At 39.9% G+C, this 17841-nt stretch overlaps 1 protein-coding gene across 1 annotated transcript; it reads right to left on the bottom strand.

The window, feature by feature from the left end:
- Positions 1-52: 52 nt before the first annotated feature.
- Positions 53-17067, bottom strand: BTG3 (BTG anti-proliferation factor 3). Its single transcript, XM_045852116.1, has 5 exons — positions 16864-17067; positions 13308-13485; positions 9705-9842; positions 3106-3316; positions 53-730 (listed from the first exon to the last, which is right to left on the bottom strand). The coding sequence occupies exons 2-5, from the start codon at positions 13478-13480 to the stop codon at positions 488-490; spliced, it is 765 nt and encodes a 254-aa protein (XP_045708072.1). The 5' UTR covers positions 13481-13485; positions 16864-17067; the 3' UTR covers positions 53-487.
- Positions 17068-17841: the final 774 nt, after the last annotated feature.

The following is a 17841-nucleotide window of genomic DNA, read 5'->3' as shown; positions in this document are numbered from 1 at the left end:
AAACATCCCCTTTGCTCTCCCTTTTTTGTGCACAGAACAGAAGCACACATTGTCATGCCTCAAACTACTTTTTATTTGCAACTACATGATTTCACACAATTCTTCTAAACAGTAACATAAAATATATTTCCTTGTGTATAAATAACTTACATACTCTCCACAAAGTAAATGCTCCAAGGTGCTAGAACAGATCGTCCACTCCTACAGTGTTCTTGTATGCAACAGAGTTGATGCACAACATATAAATACTCAAGTCCAATATTAAAAACTCAGGCACTTGACTAACTTTAATAAAGTTTCTCAAACTATATCAATATATCTAAAGTGCATATATTTTTAAGAAAGATTATTCTCAATAACTTCTCTATAAAAATAAGTTTGATGGTTTAACCCATCTAACTTTACTACTATGAGTATGAACTTTTAACTTTTAATATGTAGTCAGGCTTATTCTACCTTCTCTCAACACCAATAGAATCAAAAGCAGCTAATGAGGTGCTAACATGTGCGGATTAATCCAGTGATTTCGGTCACAGTGCATTCCAGGAGGAGGCACCCATGTTACTGGAATTGGACGATAAGGTTTATTATTCTTCCTTCCCTGATTCGGATAACCAAATGGAACAGGAGGAGGGTAGTGACTCTGATGACCATTCCCTCGGTACATTCCTGGCTTTCTTCTGGGCAAAGGGTGCCATATAGGAAGAGGTGGGAATATAAGTTCTGAAATCTGTAAGAAAGAGAAAACAGCAAGTCAATTCAAAGAAAAAAAAATTAGTCATGTGTTATGTAAAAACCAGGTGAATTTTCAGATTCCTTATTAAAGAAAAACAAAACCACTCACCCAAAGAGCGACATTCCTAAGGTTAAGTCTAAATATAGGGTGGGGCAAAAACAGGTTCATAATTTTGAGTACATAATACACAGTTTATTCTTCTATTATTTATAAATGATTGTATTATTTTCCATATAAACAACTCTAAACCTTTTGCCCCATCCTGTATGTTAAAAACAGGTGATCAATCAGTGTTTTCTAAGTTAAGTGAAAATGAATAAACTCAAATATAGCCCTCTGAAGCAACCAGAAATCTCCCTATATTTTCTTCCAAAAACATCAAGAGATTTAGCTTATATTTTTAGGTCTGTGATCCATCCCAAATTAAAATTTTTCTGTGTATGGTGTCAGATACCCACTAGGTGGTTCTTCTTCTCTTAAAAAAAAAAAAAAAATTAAAATTGGCCACTTGCACCAGCTTTCTACACAATGGCATATACCAGGCTTTTCTGTCATGAAATTTTTTTTGTTAGTAGATATAATGTGAAAAAAGTAATGTTTTATTTAAAAAGCACAACAGACTTTCATTTCCTATTATAATTTTATCCTAACAGTCTTTCAATGTGGGTGGAAAATAAATATAATTTAATTTTAAAGTAAAATCTAAATATTAAAGGGCAATTTAATTATAAAATATTAGCAGCAATCAGTTCAATTTGGATTTTATATTCTTGCTTTGTTAAATAACTAACAAAATTCTGAGGTAAAATTGGACATATCTGAATGACTTCCAGGCAATTTAACAATGGTAATTTGCAATATATAACAAATTATGCAAAGAGGGGGAAAACACACCATATTTAAGGCAAAGGTCCTAAAAATGTTACTATATACAAAATCTCTCAGAAAGAATACAAAAATAAGGGAATCACTATAAGGGCATAGGACTAGTAGTGGTTGGCGGTAGAGGAAAGGCTTGTCACTGTTACACTTTTATCCTGTTTGGTGTTGTTTTTAAAAGCAGGTGCAGGTGTTGTATCCTATAATACACATATATACATATACAATATAGTAAGTAATCTTTAGAACTAATCTTCCTTTAAAACTTAGGAAGGATAATGCAACTAAAAAATAAAAGGAGAAATAAAAAATGAAGTAACATTGAGAGAATGCTCACTATATAAATGTATGTTAAATTTAAAGGTTTCATTGTTCATATTCAAAACTGGTAACTCTTATTTCTTACTTATGAAGGTCTAAATTCTCATTTCAGCACAAACCCAACTCTGCTGTAAACTTGGTATGTTTCATTAAGTCTAAGGCCAAAATAGTAAAAACAAGTATATTTAAAAGTATAGAGTTGACCCATGAACAATATGGGAGTTGGATATACCGCCCTCTCCTGTAAATATTGATGTATTAACTTTTGACTCCCCTAAAAGCTTAACTAGTTGTCTCTTGATACCAGCAGGAGATTGATTCCAGGATCCCAGAGATATCAAAATCTGCAAATACTCAAGTCCTCTATATAAAATGGCATAGATTAATGCATATGGTCGGTCCTCCACATCCTCAAACTCCCAATCTCGGACTAAAAACAATACAGGTATTTATTGAAAAAATCCACATTAAGTGGACTCATGTAGTTATACCCATATCATTCAAGGCTCAGCTGTGCTTAAAATTAGAAAAGTGTTCAAGCACAGAATAAGGCTCAACTCAAAGATTTCTTTAAATATTTTTTACTCTAAAATATCTTTTCGGTTGAGAATTACTGTTGTTAAGAATTTTTATAAATATATTAAATGTTCTTTGGCATGTGGGGTATAAATTGTAAATAACTGAACATATCCTGTAAGTGCCTGTATGGTAACTACATTAACTCTTCAACTGTTAAAGTAAAGGAGGTACTATATTTTGGCTTGAGTGAAAATTAACTAAAATATAATTTAGTGAGATTTCTCTTAGAACACGGAAAAGTAAAGAACAAGAAAGTTAAACCCAAAGGTATGAACTAGAAGTGTTAGAGACTACAAAAAATGAGTGGCTATTTTTGAATACAGTAAGGACTTTAAAAATACCAGGAACACTTTATTACACTTATTTTTCTCTTTCCACACACTCTTTGAAACACGTTTATCCTACTTATTGGGTAGTAAAGCTGACCTCTGATAAAGTGACTCAGGATGCCTAGTTACATCTCAGAGAACAACTTCACGTGGAAAGACAACTGTAATCTGGAATCTCAAATCAGAGAAACCTTGAACAACATGAAATGACTTGGCAAGCCCTCCTCATGGACTTTCAATATAAAGCTGTTTCATGGTTACCTGGTACATGGGACCTGGGGTTGCAGTCACTGAACTGGATTTCACTTCCATTTCTTTACTTGTCGTTTCTTCATCTGAAGAAGAGGATCCTGAATGATAATCAGAGGTAACCTTATCAAGGGCCCTGGTAACTTTCTTAGAGATCTCATCCTTGTTCTCATCCTCATTTTCAAAGCTGGCAACAATGAAAGCATTGTTTTTTTCTCCATACCTAAGAATTAAAAAAAAAAATCTTACAAACCTTGAAGTCACATCAACATGGTCATAGAAACAATTAAACTGGTCTGGACATGTCACTGTTCCAGAGCAAAGAAGGGACCCTCCTAGAACTTGATCTTACATATATAATATCCTAACCTAGCTTCATGCCAGCAGGCAGGCCACAGTTTTTTACTTCTGATCCACTGAACTTCAGATAAAAGTGACTCTATTCTTTTTCAATTTTCTTTTCTACTGTCACCTAAACACTTATTTCAAACATCAAAGAGAAATTCATTGTTTTGATTACATTTTTATGTACCATTAAAGTAAACTCTAATATATTTTAAAGTGATCCCTATACTACAGATCCTAGTAATTCAAGTCACAAATCAACTAGATATTTCTTATGACATTTACTTTTATCATGACTAAACACAAAGGGGCCTGTTTCTTATATTCAGACAAAAATAAGAATTGAGGCAACTGCTGAGGTTAAAGAAAAAACGGTGGTTGAGGAAATAAAGGGGTTTTGCTTGAACTATACTGTATACCTCATAGTGATTCCTAGCATAACTATTCACCTCTCATTTTAATTTTTTAAAGAGTCAAATAAGCCTTTTTCTACTTCCAAAATGTTTTTAAAGACTTGATCTAAGAAAAATAGTTGTCAAAATGTGTAACTTTGGCTGTTGGTTATTTCAAAAAAGGAAAACCATTTCTGCAATAAGGGTATAATACAGCACAGCAAACAGTAAAAGTAGTCATTTTCATTCAGAGGCCAAAGGAAAAATCCACAAATTTATTTAAATAGATTGTACAACATAAAAATGGTGAAACAATTTCTAGTAAATATTAGGACAAAGGATATTAACTGTTAGGCAATTCTTACACAATATGTAATTAAAGTTAGAAAAAGTGATTCTAAGCTTAAAAAACAAATACAACTTCAATAAAAATAAAGTTAACTATAATTGACATCAATTAACTTCATTCCAAATAACCTGTCTCAACTTACTTCTAAATCAAGATATTTACAATAAACAGCCTAACTGCAATAAAGCCTTTGAAAGTTTATATAGAAATCAAGTAGTCTCGTAGGTGAGTTCTGTGTATTCATATAGCTGTGCTATCTTCCATTTGCACAGGCTGAATTGGGCTATAAATGCTACCTGAATATGGAGCATAACTCTTCTTTTTCAGTTTACCTCATAAAAGGAGTTGCTACAGGATGGCAGAAAGAGCACTGGACAAGTTTCTGGTTCTGGCTGGGCCATTAACTAGTTCTGTGACTAGAGGCAGGTAATTTAGTCTCTCCAGGCCTCAGTTTCCTATTTGCAGTGTGAGGAAACTGGAGCTGGTTAGATACTGGCTGGTCTTCTGCTGGTGATTCTTCTTAGTATCAGATGCCTGAACGGTTGGGCAAGTTCCTCACAATACAGAATTCATGTATTATTATTTCAAGTTTACTTAGCATAGGGTTTTTAGCGATGGAAATTTACCCTTCTGTCCTCTCCAGCATTTAAAGGCTAGGCAAATCATGATACTATCAAAGGTTAATTCATATGTTAATGTCATTATAAACAATGGACTTAGGCCTACCTTCAATTTTGTCCATTAATGGAGTCAAAATTCAAGCAAAACAGAAAGGCAGGAAATTTGAGAAAAATCCCTGCCTTTATAGGAACAGAAACCTAAATCAGGGGCAGACAGCTAATGATTGTAGGATCAGCTGTATTAACTCAGATTTCTTTGACATGCAAGTTCAATTAAGTTCTACATCTTTCCTTTTGTAGTCTTTTGGTATGAGTGCTCTCTTCACGGTAAGTAAAGTTGCTTTACTGTATTACAGTAACGTTAGAATGTATAGTTAATTCCTTAGAATTAGTAATGAACAACTTTTAAACTTTCCATTTTTTAATGATACACTACTAAAACATTAAGGTCAATTTAGTTAATTTGAAGCAATCAATAGTATCTAAGGCTCTTTATCAGGAAAAGAAAGGATCACAGAAAAAAAAATTCTCTTTGGCTTAAACAACAGAAATTTATTTTCTCACAGCTCTGGAGGCTGGAAATCCAAGATCAAGGTGCCAGTAGGGTTGGTTTCCTCTGAGGCCTCTTTCCTTGGCCTGCAGATGGTTGCCCTGTTATTGACACTTCCACATGGTTTTTCCTCTAGACACGTGCGTCCCTGGTGTCTCTTTCTGTATCAGAGTTTCCTCTTTTTTTAAAAATATATTTTGATTATGCTACCGCAGTTGTCCCATTTCCCCCCTTCATTCCCCTTCACCCTGCACACCCTCTCCCACCCACATCCCCCCCTTTAGTTCATGTCCACGTGTCGTAAGTTCTTTAGCTTCTACATTTCCCATACTATTCTTGCCCTCCCCATCTATTTTCTATCTACCATCTATACTACTTATTCTCCGTACCTTCCCCCCCCCCCACTCTCCTGTCGCTAACCCTCCATGTGATCTCCATTTCTGTGGTTCTGTTCCTGTTCTAGCTGTTTGCTTAGTTTATGTTTTTGTTTTACGTGTTTAATAACGGTGAGTTTGCTGTCATTTTACTATACATGTTTTTGATCTTCTTTTTCTTAAACAAGTCCCTTTAACATTTCATAAAATAAGTGCTTGGTGATGATGTACTCCTTTAACTTGACCTTATCTGAGAAGTATTTTATCTGCCCTTCCATTCTAAATGAAAGCTTTGCTGGATAGAGTAATCTGGGATATAGGTCCTTGTCTTTCATGACTTGGAATACTTCTTTCCAGCCCCTTCTTGCCTGTAAGGTCTCTTTTGAGAAATCAGCTGACAGTCTGATGGGAACTCCTTTGTAGGTTACTGTCCCTTTATCTCTTGCTGCTTCTAGGATTCTCTCCTTCATTTTTACCTTGGCTAATGTAATTATGATGTGCCTTGGTGTATTCCTTCTTGGGTCCAACTTCTTTGGGACTCTGAGCTTCCTGGACTTCCTGGAAGTCTATTTCCTTTGCCAGACTGGGGAAGTTCTTTATTATTTGTTCAAATAAGTTTTCCACTTGTTGCTCTTCCTCTTCTGGTACCCCTATAATTCGGATGTTGGATCATTTCAAGATGTCCTGGAGGTTCCTAAGCCTCTCCTCATTTTTTTGAATTCTTCTTTCTTTATTCTTTTCTGATTGTATGTTTTTTTCTTCCTTCTGGTCCACTCCACTGATGAGACCCAGGTCTCATTCCATCATTATTGGTTCCCTGTGCATTTTTCTTCATTTCACTTATTGTAGCCTTCATTTTTTTTCATCTAATTTGAGACCAAAATCAATGAATTCTGTGAGCATCATCACCAGTGCTTTGAACTGTGCATCTCGTAGGTTGGCTATCTCTCGGTCACTTAAAAGTACAGGTTCTGGGGCTTTCACTTCTATTTGAGCCCCCCCGCTTTGGTCTGGTAGTGCCTGTTATGTATAAGGGGTGGAGCCTCAGGTGTTTACCAGGGTGGGGCACCCCAGTCACTGGGTTGTGATGTGTGTGGGGGCAGGGTCCCAGAGGGAACAACGGCACTTGCTCTGCTCTCCATCTGACCTCAGTCCCTTCCGCCGCTTCCTCCGAGCAAACTGGGCCCCTCTGGTGCCAATTCTCGTGTGGGTGGCTTGTGCACCCCATGGGACTTTCCAACAACCTCTCCTGTGAGGCTGGGAGTCTCTCCCTGCACCTCAGCCCCCACAGGTGTTTTCAATCAGTACCCCAAGGCTCTATTTCCCAGCGCTGTGATCCTGAGTTGCATGTAGTGCCTTGCTTCACAATCCCCGCCTTGCTGGGTCTGCCAGTTGCCACCCCTCAGCTGGGGTTTGCCAGCTGCCGCTTGCGCACTCAGGGTCCACCTGCTGCGGTCTTGCACGCCCCAGATGCCTTATGCGCCTGGTCCCAATGCTCCCTGCTCTCCGCACCTCGACCCACGCCTGGATACCTGATTCCACCACTCCTACCGGTCTGGATGAACGTGTCTATTTTAACTTCTTGGTGTCCGACTTCCATTCAGATCAATTTTCTGTCAGTTCTGGTTGTTATTGTTTCTAAATTGCTGCTGTCCCTATCTTGGTTGTGCGAGGAGGCACAGTGTGTCTACCTATGCCTCCATCTTGGCCTGAAGTCCCAGAAAATTAAAAAAAAAAAAAAAAAAGTTATAGAACTATGTTGAGTAGGTAGTAAAACTGCCAAATTCTCTTTATTGGAAAGATGTGTTATCCATTCTGTATCTTTTCAAATATTTCACTAACTGTTTAAGTTCCCAACACTATGCACCCTTCCAATTTTCTATCCTGATGTAAACTCAGACTATGAAGAATGTTATCTTTGAGTGCATTTCAATTTTCTTCACAACCTTCAGTTAGTCTCTAGTCATTGTTAGTTATTATTCAGATATGTATTGTTATATAATATAACTAACTGCTAGATGAGGTTTGTTTTAATTTTCAGTTCTTTCTTTCTAGTTTGGTCCAAAAGCACTAATCACTACTTCAATCTCCTCTACTAGCTTATGGTATCATCTCTACTGAATTGCTAACCATCTTTCTTTTGGGGGTTATCACTGACGGAGACCTCCACATTCTTAAGGTGCTTTCTATTAACCATGTAAAAATATTTCACATCTCAGCCATTATTTGGCAAAATTTTAATCATGTATAAATTAGAAAGCTACTGAATACAAAAATTTTCTTATATTAACCAGATAGATGAAAACACAATAACTTTTCATTATCTGGCATCATAATAATGTACCCACTTAGGTACAATGTCCATATAACTAAAGCTTTTATCTTTAATTCAGGTGCCATGGTTTAAACATTTCAAATAAATTTGTCCAAAGTGCTCATATAATTACCCAACTTTCTTAAACATTCTTGGACATAGAAACTTTTTCCTAATGATTTAAAGTCATTGTATTAAATATTCATTATTTGACTGTGTAATAACACATTTGTACCAACTCTTCAGCTTCTTCACACCCACCTCTATGTCAGACCATGACTGGGGTTTTTTTGTAGCCTGACTACTGTGAGCAACCCCCTTTCATATGCTGCTTACAATCTTGTATTAGTTGAAAAACTACACAACTACTTAAAGAACTGTGTTTAATAAGGAAGGGTCCATCAGCATCTAAGTGCAGTCCTAATAAAAATGCAAGCAATTTAATACAATAGCTTTGTGATAGCTATATTTCTCATATACTGAGGTCTTTCTGCCAGTGTTTCAGTGGTCAGTCTCCAGTCTCACCCTGGCCTCAGTTGAGTCCTTATTTAGTCCAGGACAGGCCAGGAAATTCAGTGAAAGAACCACCACGCATTTTTGACATGTCTTCACCTCCACTTTCATTGTTGAAGATCAAGTCAAAGGCTATTATTAATATGAACATTTGGAATGTATTAGGGTTACATCATAAAGCATCTCTACTACAGTCAACAGGTGAATTGTTCCTCAAAATTAAAGAGAAATAATCCTAAAGAAAGAGCTCTAGTAAATTACTCACTGGGGTTTCCAAGCATCTGCTCATGCTGTTCCTCCTGCCTGGAAAGGTCCTTCCTACCTCGTTACCTAGTCAAGTGCAACTCATCCTTCCCCAATTGACTCAAGTATCAAATCACCTACTCAAATAGTCTTTTTTGACTCAGCAGAGCACTAATTTTTCCATTGCGCCATCAACCACCGCATTTTATACATTTTCCTATTATAGCACAAATCATTCCATTATAATCTGCTTATTCTTTCTTCTAATTTATTACATTTTGAACTACCTGAAGGACTTATGACACTTTCATTTTCAGAAATGCCGCAGCTAAGAAGCCTGGCCCACAACTGAATATTTCTAGAATGAATGGAGTACAATTAGATTTCAGACCTACCACTCACCTTTTACAATTCTGTTCATTAGGAGACAAAAAGTAATTTCCATTATGAAAACCATAAAAATATCAACCAGTCACTTAAAAATCAAAAAGGGAGGCCAAGAACAGAAACAAACAGAAACAGAGACCAACTAAAATTTATTATCCAGTATTATTTAAGATTAGCTTATTTCCTAATTTGAAAACAGGAAAGACAAGTGTACCACCAATGAAAGAAGAACTGACCTACAGGAGTCTAGGTCAATTTTATTTCTTGATCTACAATAAACTTCTTTACAAAGTTACAGAAAAACCCTGTCCAATCAAGATTTTTAGTTTCTTTATCTGTAAAATAGAAATGTAACCAGTTACTTCCTATCACCTCATAAAAAGTACTTTACAAAATCCACATCTCAGGAAGCCAAGCAACCAACTTCTGGCTATAAAGATACACAGGCAGGCACTACCTAGAAGAATTTAATGAAGTCAATTCCAGAATGGTAATCAGTTCAGCCACCAAATTAAAAAACTCACCGACAGCACACCTCACATGGGTCCACCCACAAAGTGAGTTCCTTTGGCAAGCCCAGGTCACTGTACAAGATGCAGCTGTTCTCACAGGCTTTCAAGACGTCAGGATCGACTCTCTGAAACTTATTAACACGAATGCATCTACAATAAAGTAGAGTCATGTTAACAGCTTTAACTGAATCATGGTCATAAGCCTCACTACATCTTTTAGTATTTGCCAATATGAATGAAAAAAAATATCCCTGCAGAGAACTTAAAAGTGTTCCTAGATAATAAATGGGAACTAAAGGCAGAGGCGGCATCAATAAGACTACCCAGGCTGATAAAAAGAAATGGGCATCTGTGTGAGCCCAGGGAAATCATTAAAACTGATTCTACTTCATTTTACCTAGAAACTACTCAACATGTACATTATATGAGCAAGAAGTATGAAAGCTGTATGAAATTAGAGCTCTTAAGGCAAATGTTTTCATAGGCCAAGTTCGTAAATAAGAAAACCTCCAACAAGACCTCCACCAGTGTTTCAAATAGTATTTGGAAATTCTCATGACAAATTTTGATCTGTGATTGCCTTGCTTATATATCCCAGATAATAAAATAAGTGTTAAGAAGAATGTCCTCTGTCTTACCTGTAACTGTTGTATAAAACTAGAATTAGTCAAGGACACAGAACCATACGTAAGATTAAAATATAATCCAAAGTGTTATTGGCTTATTTCATTTAAATTCTGTTATGCAAGGGTTTTATTTTTAATAGTTGTCAAAATAAGTGAGAATGTTCAAAGATGCCTCCCAATACAAATGCAAAATACATGTTAAAATGAGCATTCTACTTATATAGAGAAATAGTATTTACAATGAAAGTATTTATTGCCAACAACTAAGAAATCAAGAGAACCCAAGTTTTGGTACTAGCCCTAGAACTAGTACTGGGTGAATTTAGATTAAGCCATTTCACCAGCCCTTTCTTCACGACCAATTTGCACACTCCCAGTTTCGAATGTTTCTCTTCTGTTCTTTCTCCCTCTGTTCCCCTCTATCTAAAAATACATTTTTTTTTAAAAAAAAAGGCCCATGTAGCCCTGGCCAGGTAGCTTAGTTGGTTGGAGTGTCATCTATACATCAGAATAGGTTACAGGTTCAATTCCCAGTCTGGACGTGTATGAGGGAACTAATTGATGTTTCTCTCTCTCCCCCCGTCCCTTCCTTCTCTCTAAAAATCAATAAACACATTCTCAGATGAGAATTTAAAAAAAAAAAAAAGTTCCACATATCCTAGAATCAAAAGGAGTTAAGGGTAATCTTAATATGTGTTTTTCCTATGTACTGATATAGGCTCTATGCTTAAAAATATGTATCTGCTCCCCAGCTGGTATAGCTCAGTAGATTGAGTGAAGGCCTGCAAACCAAAGAGTCGCCAGTTTGATTCCCAGCCAGGACAAATGCCTGGGTTGCAGACCAGGTTCCCAGTAGGGGGGCGCACAAGAGGCAACCACACACTGATGTTTCTCTTCCTCTTTCTCCTTCCCCCTCTCTCTAAAAATAAATAAAATCTTTAAAAAATGTATGTATCTGCTTTAACAAAATTTACATACCTTATATATTTTATGCTGTTTTTCACTCTATATACTATGACTACTTATCCATTAACCACTCTTTAAAACAGGATTTTAAACAATGCGTAAAAATAGTCTATCAATTAATGTTACCAGTATAGTTCTTCCCAAATTTTTTGCAATTATAAAGTGTAAGAAACATCCATATTTATACATATTTGTCTACATTTCTAATTAAGTTCCTAGAATAGATTTTTAGGAGACTTAACTGTTCAAGAGTATGGATATTTTTTATAGATCTTAATAATGCCAAATTGCCCTCCAAAACCATCTATTTGTACATATTGCAGAGAAACAATTTTAATTTATAAACACTTTAGAAGAAAAAGAACACTTCTACCCTACTCTATGCATTGAAGAGTATACTAACTCTGGTTAATCCTATCATTGATTCATTTTTATAATGGTTAACGACCTAGCATTAAGTCTGTTTTCTACTTCAAAGACAACTTCTAAATGACTTAATAATGATACTTCTGATCACATGCCAATTTAATCCTTTTTGGCTAACATTTTTTGCCTCAAGTTTTTAGAAGTAATGGAAATGAAATTATACACTGTGTGACCTTTAAGCATTTACTTGACAGTGCCTCCTTTTCTCAGGAATAGTACAGTGGCTCAGCACTTCCATGCACCTTCAACCAATGTCAATTACATATGTGTAAAAGCCTCAACAGCTCTAACTCACAAAAGCTGTTCACTCTATCAGTAATGAAGATGTGCAGAAAAAATTAAGAGAATTGAGGGACAAGATAAAAAATAACTTGAGATTGTTTTATTTAGAACATCCACATTTCTGCTTTAACTCACCATATTTCCAATTTACCAAGAAAGCTCTTGGGTAAAAACAAAGGGGAAAAATAACATTGCTTTGATTCTTTTTTCAATAGAACACACACTCACCTAACTTTTAGCAAATGAGAAACAAATTGTATCTTCACCTACTGTGTACATTCTTTGAATAGTCTTGCACTTGCAAGAGCTCAATGACTAAAAGGAGGTCCTTTTTACATCACAGCACGTAAGTGCTGCTTTGTGGAGAAAACTTTCAGGATAACAATACCCATAAATACAAGAATTTCTGTACTCATGATAGCCACAACTGTTCCACTTTAATTTTTTTTGTGGCCACATCCACAAATTGGGTGAGGTTTAACCAATGAGTTTAGCAGAATATTCTCAACCTAAGTTCCTGAGCGGTCAACATCAATAGCAGGGAGTAAGCATGCCAGGACATGTTCCACAGGAGTCTGTTCTTCTTTACTTCAAGCTGTAAATGTAACTTATAAACCAGAGTACAAAACAGCTACAAGTGAGAATTACCTTCCCTCTCAGAGTGGGGTATACAGAAAGACCACAAGAATTTAGGGTCAGTTATATCTGAGTTCAAATCTCAAAGCTACTAATTTACCAGTTGTGAATCATAGGTAAGTTGCCTTCACCTATAAAACAGTTGTACTGGCTTCTACAATAAAGAATTATGCATAGTATAAAGTTAATTCTATGTAAAGAATGTATTAGGTATCTAATCATCTTGATTCCCATTTGTATAAAATTTTTATTTTTTTGTAAAACATGTAACATTTAATTTACTTTTAGATTCAAGGAGACCCATTTCCCTCAACTCCTACCATGCCCATTTATGGATGATAGGTTTAGTGTACCCCTAGAATTGTGAAAAACCCCAAGTACCTGTGATAACAGAGAGGAATGTACTCAAGTAGGAGCCAAACTATAACCACAAGAAGACTAACTCCTATGAGTCTAAAGTATCACCCCCCCCCAAGTCCAGGCAGGGGGGCTCCAACAAATACATGTATTTTAAAATAAGTAAGGAAAAAAATACCAAGATACCCCAGAGTTCTGCTTTTGCAAATAAACTATAAAAGGCATGGACTGGACTCCTTTAGCCCTTTGGCCTTGCATGCATGTTAGAAACCGATCAGCCTCTTCACTTAGTCCAATCCAATTGTCCAATCTAATCCTTTACCTGTAGGCCTGTCCTTTTGAAGGTTTTTCAGGATACCAGTGATTTTTGTATTTTTCTTGAAGTATCAGAGTCAACTTCTCAGCAAATCTCTCAACTGCCTCTTTCTTCAACTTATCATGTTTTCGAACTAGCCTTGTGAAAAAGAAGACAACAGCAGCAATTTCGTTCTTCATTTTCCCTGCAAAGATAAAGTAGTTTTTCTCAAAACAAAATATAAAAAGTGGAAGATAAAGCTCTGCAAAATATCCCTCCTTGATCTCGCCTTCCTTCCAATTTTATCTTGTTTCATTGGCTCATATCTGGAGTGGAGAACAATCGCTATTTATGCCACAAAGACTTTATAAAATACTATTTAAGAATTCTACCACTTAGCTCTGTGAAAAAATTCAGTAAAGAGAGCACAACAAATTGCTGCTACTGGTTAAAATAAAATCAGAGATATCACTCAGAAAGTACTGTAATACCATTACAGTATACAGTTTTTATTAAATGCGTCAATATTTAGCTGTAATATCTTAAGTTTAAAATTCTGTGAAATAATTTGAATTTTAAAACAAAAAAGTTCATTTAAAATTAAGTACGGTAGAGGCACAATAGAAAACAATTTGGCATTCCTAAAAAGGTTAAAGGGTTACCATATGTACCAGCAGTTCTGCTCCTAGCTATGTAATCAAGAGAAATGAAAACATATGCTTACAACAAATTGTACACAAATGTTCATAGCAGCATTATTCATAATAGCTATAAAGTAGAAACAACCCAAATGTTCATCTACTGATGAGTGGACATATAAAGTGTGGTGTATACATGCACAGCGGAATATTATCGGGCAACAAAAAGGATGAAATAATGACATACGCTACAACACTGGGAGAGTCTTGAATACATTACATTAGAGGAGCAAGTCAAAAAGAACAAAGTTGCATAATTCCATTTATATTAAATGTCTGGAACAGGTAAATCTATATAGATACAAAGTAGACTAGTGGTTTAGCGGGGCACTAGGGACAGAGAGGAAAGAGGAGTGATGTCAATTAGTACAGGATTTCTTTTTGAGGTTGTAAGAATATCCCAAAATTGACTGTGATAATGGCTATTCAACTTTATGAATATATTAAAACCAACAAACTGTACATTTTAAACCTAAGAATTATATGCCACATGAATTATATTTCCACAAAGCTGCTATAATCCAGTATAGCATTCTTTCTGGTAAGCATTCTTTCAGGAACAGGTATGACAAAAAAGAGTACCTCTGTGAGAACACATTTAAGAGAATTAAAACTTAGGGTCATCTATAGAAAATCAAACTAAAAGAAATAATCAGAGATTTAGCTGCATTTTGGAAGTGCCTCAAGGAGAATTTTTTAAATGGCATATCTTATTTATCATTGATTAATCCATAAAGGCAGAAACAACCATGTCCTGGGATTGTTTCAATGTATATTCTGTCTTTATACGATGAGCTCATTCATTTGGCTGAAGTAACTTGGAGTTATTCAGATGATGCATTTACTAAGCAACATCACCTTTTTTGAAGCCAGTTATTAAAGACTTACAGCCTCTGCTATGTCTAGAATAAAACCCAACTAACCCAATAGTTTGTGTTCTCACACATTCAAAAAATAAAGGTGATTGTTAGCTTCCTTTTTCTTTTCTCAAACCTGCTCTTAAAAGTCTCTCTTCATAAGATGATTCCTTTACTCCTTGTGCAAATTCAAACAAGGGATCTCACTGTGAAATAAATTCTATATAGTTATCTGAGAGGTGTGCTGGCAGCCATAGCCACCCTGATCCTGGATGGGAAGACACCCAAACCTTCCTCCTGGAATCCTAGAATGCCAAATCCACTTTCTATGGCCAGCTACCAGGCACCAGGCACTAGGCTGCACACAACAGGGTGCAGGCACACACAACCCCAGTCCTCCCACAAATGCTGTGTAGCCTTTTTCCTCCTGAAAAAATGTGAGCCATCCCCATTTTACAAAGCCACATATACAACCACCTTAGGATGGAAATGAAAACCCCACTGCGATTTAACATATGGTTTGGGATAAAAGTTGGTGATGGAACTACATTAGCCTCCACACCACCAAGTAAAACAAGGAACCACACTCAAGAAAAGTACTGAATCTGTAACTGGATCCTTCTCCTCATTCAGTAAGTTTGCCAACCGTGCTCTACATATTTGAGTTTGGGGTTTTGCTTTCCCTTTTATTTTTGCTCCGTTTCGTATCGAAAAGAAAAGGAAGGAAATAACCACTCAGTGGTTGCTGTTGGTTGTAACACAAGATGAGTCATATGGAATTACTTTTTTTCAGTTTGAAGGGATGATGCCTGGAACAGCTGAAAAAGGAACCCCGCCCCCCAGCCAGGGATCTCGAGGAGCACCCGAAGGTACAGCGAGGCAGAGTCACCAAGTCAGGGAGAGAGAAACCAGAAGCAAACAGGGACCGGAAGAGCTTAGGCGCCCTGAGTTAAGTGGCCGCGATTCCTCCACCCACCCCGAGAGCGAAAAGCTCCCATTTTAAACATCGCACAGTGACGTCACCCCGGGACGTCGTCACCGCGGAGGCTGCTCCTCAAGTTGTACTTTGTTCCGGAGGCTCCTCGGCTCACCCGGGCGTGCACGGAGCCCAGGAGGAAACCCAGCCCCGTCTTCCAGGAGTTTCAAACTTTCTCCTTTTCCCTTCCGTGTAACGAAAAGCTCATCGCGACCGTTTCTAGAAACAGTGTCTCCCCTGCTAGACGTTCCCAAGGTTGAGGACGCGGGCGCCCGGCGGCGGGGGTGCGGCGCCCAGCACCGGCCTCGGCGGCGGGGCGAGGCGGGCTCCGGACGCCGGGGGCGCCGAGGTCCCCGAGGTCCCCGCGGGGCCCGGAGACGGGCTCTCCGGGCCGCGAAACCTGCCACTAAGCCCTCACGCTCGGCTCTCTGAGTGCGAGGTGAGTAGGCACCCGATACCTCCACCCGCTCCTCAAAGAACGACCTGGATGCGCGTCCAACTCGTGCAATCGGGGCTTCCCCGAGGTCAGGGGGAAGGGCCCCGGGTCCCATCCCCCGCCCGCGGCCCGGCGGGGGGCGCCCCCTCCCCAGTCTGCCCGCGGGCGCGCTGCCCCCGTGCCCGGGCCGGTCTCCGAGGGGCCCGGTTCGAGGACCCCGCTCCCCTCCGGCGCGACCCTCGGACAGCCGGGGTCTCCGGTCCCAGGCACCGCGCGGACGCAGAAGGGGGCGGCGGGGGGTGGGAAGGCGCGGGGCAGCCGCCCACCGGCAGGGGAAAGGAAGGAAACGTGGCAGCTGCCTCAAGGCGGCGTCTCCTCCGTCCCGATCCCGCCGAGGGTCCCGCGGAAACCCCGCCGGCCGCCCCCGCGGTCCCCAGCGCTCTCTTCGCGCCCAGCCGGAGCCGATGCAACTCGGTTCGATCTCTCGCTCCTCCCGGTTCTCCGGCGCGCGCCTCCCTCGGCGAGCCTTCGACGTGGCCGCAGGGGCGGCCGGACCACCCCCCCCCCCATGCCCTCAGTCCCACCGTGCCCGCCTCCCCCGGCCCGGCCTCCTCACCGCCGCCGCCGCCGCTCTGGAGCCGTAGATAAGGCGAACCCGACCGTCTTCGGGCGGAGAACCAAGGGCCCCGCCTCAGGGGGCCGCCGCTCGGCGGCCGGGAGCAAGGCGAGCTTGGTCCGGCTCGCGCGGCTCCCGCGTCGTCGGGCTAGCGAGCGCGAGCGAGCAGGCGAGCGCAACCCTGAGGCAGTGCGCTGGGGGCTCGCGGGCCGGAAGAGGGGAGGGGCGATGACCCGGGAAAGGGTTGGCGCCGCGCGGGACGGGCTCGCGCGCCTCGGGGGCGGGCCCTGGGGGCGGGGCTTTCCTGAGAGCCCGCCCCCGGAGCCCGGGCCACCACTATCCCGCGCGGACCTTCCAGTCCCACGTCGAGGGTAGCACCGAGGTGTAGTGTAGTCGCGTTCTGTGGACCGAGCGGAGCCCTGCCGCCCGCCTACTTGCGGCAGAGCCTTTGAGGTTACGCGGGCCACGTCCCTGGACTGTCTGGACTTCGGCTTCCCTGCTTTGGTCTCTCCTTGCCCCTCTGTGCCCTGACATCCTGTATGTTGGGAGTGCGAGCTCTAAATCCAGCTCTGTAGACCTCCATTTCTCTAGTACCAGGGTGTGAAGGAAAGGGGGTGGCAGGGGCGACGTGGACCCTATGGAAGGGAAGCTGCGTTTATGGGCTGATCCTTGACCTCGCGGTAGTAACTGAAGACATGTCAACTGCGCAGCTGCCATGTTAATTTTAGGTTATTTAGAGCGCCTAGATGGGCTTGGGCAGATGGCTCCTTCAGAGCAGGGACTACCTGTTGTGCGACCCCCGCCCCCACGTGGCACTGAGCAGTGTCTTGCAGAAAGGAGGGGCTCCAGGGTGTTGGCTGAATGAATGAAACCTTGAGAGTCTGGGCTTTCTGCTTTTGCGGTCCTTTTATTCAAGCATTTCCCAGACACAGCTTCATCTTTGAGCAAATACAAATATGGAAAAGGTACATTAACTTT

This window comes from Phyllostomus hastatus, unplaced genomic scaffold, assembly GCF_019186645.2.
Source record: "Phyllostomus hastatus isolate PE091 unplaced genomic scaffold, TTU_PhHast_1.1 phas_contig_86, whole genome shotgun sequence".
Taxonomy (NCBI): Eukaryota; Metazoa; Chordata; class Mammalia; order Chiroptera; family Phyllostomidae; genus Phyllostomus; species Phyllostomus hastatus.
The sequence above is the reverse complement of the archived record's forward strand: the minus strand, read 5'-3'. Positions and strand labels throughout refer to the sequence as shown.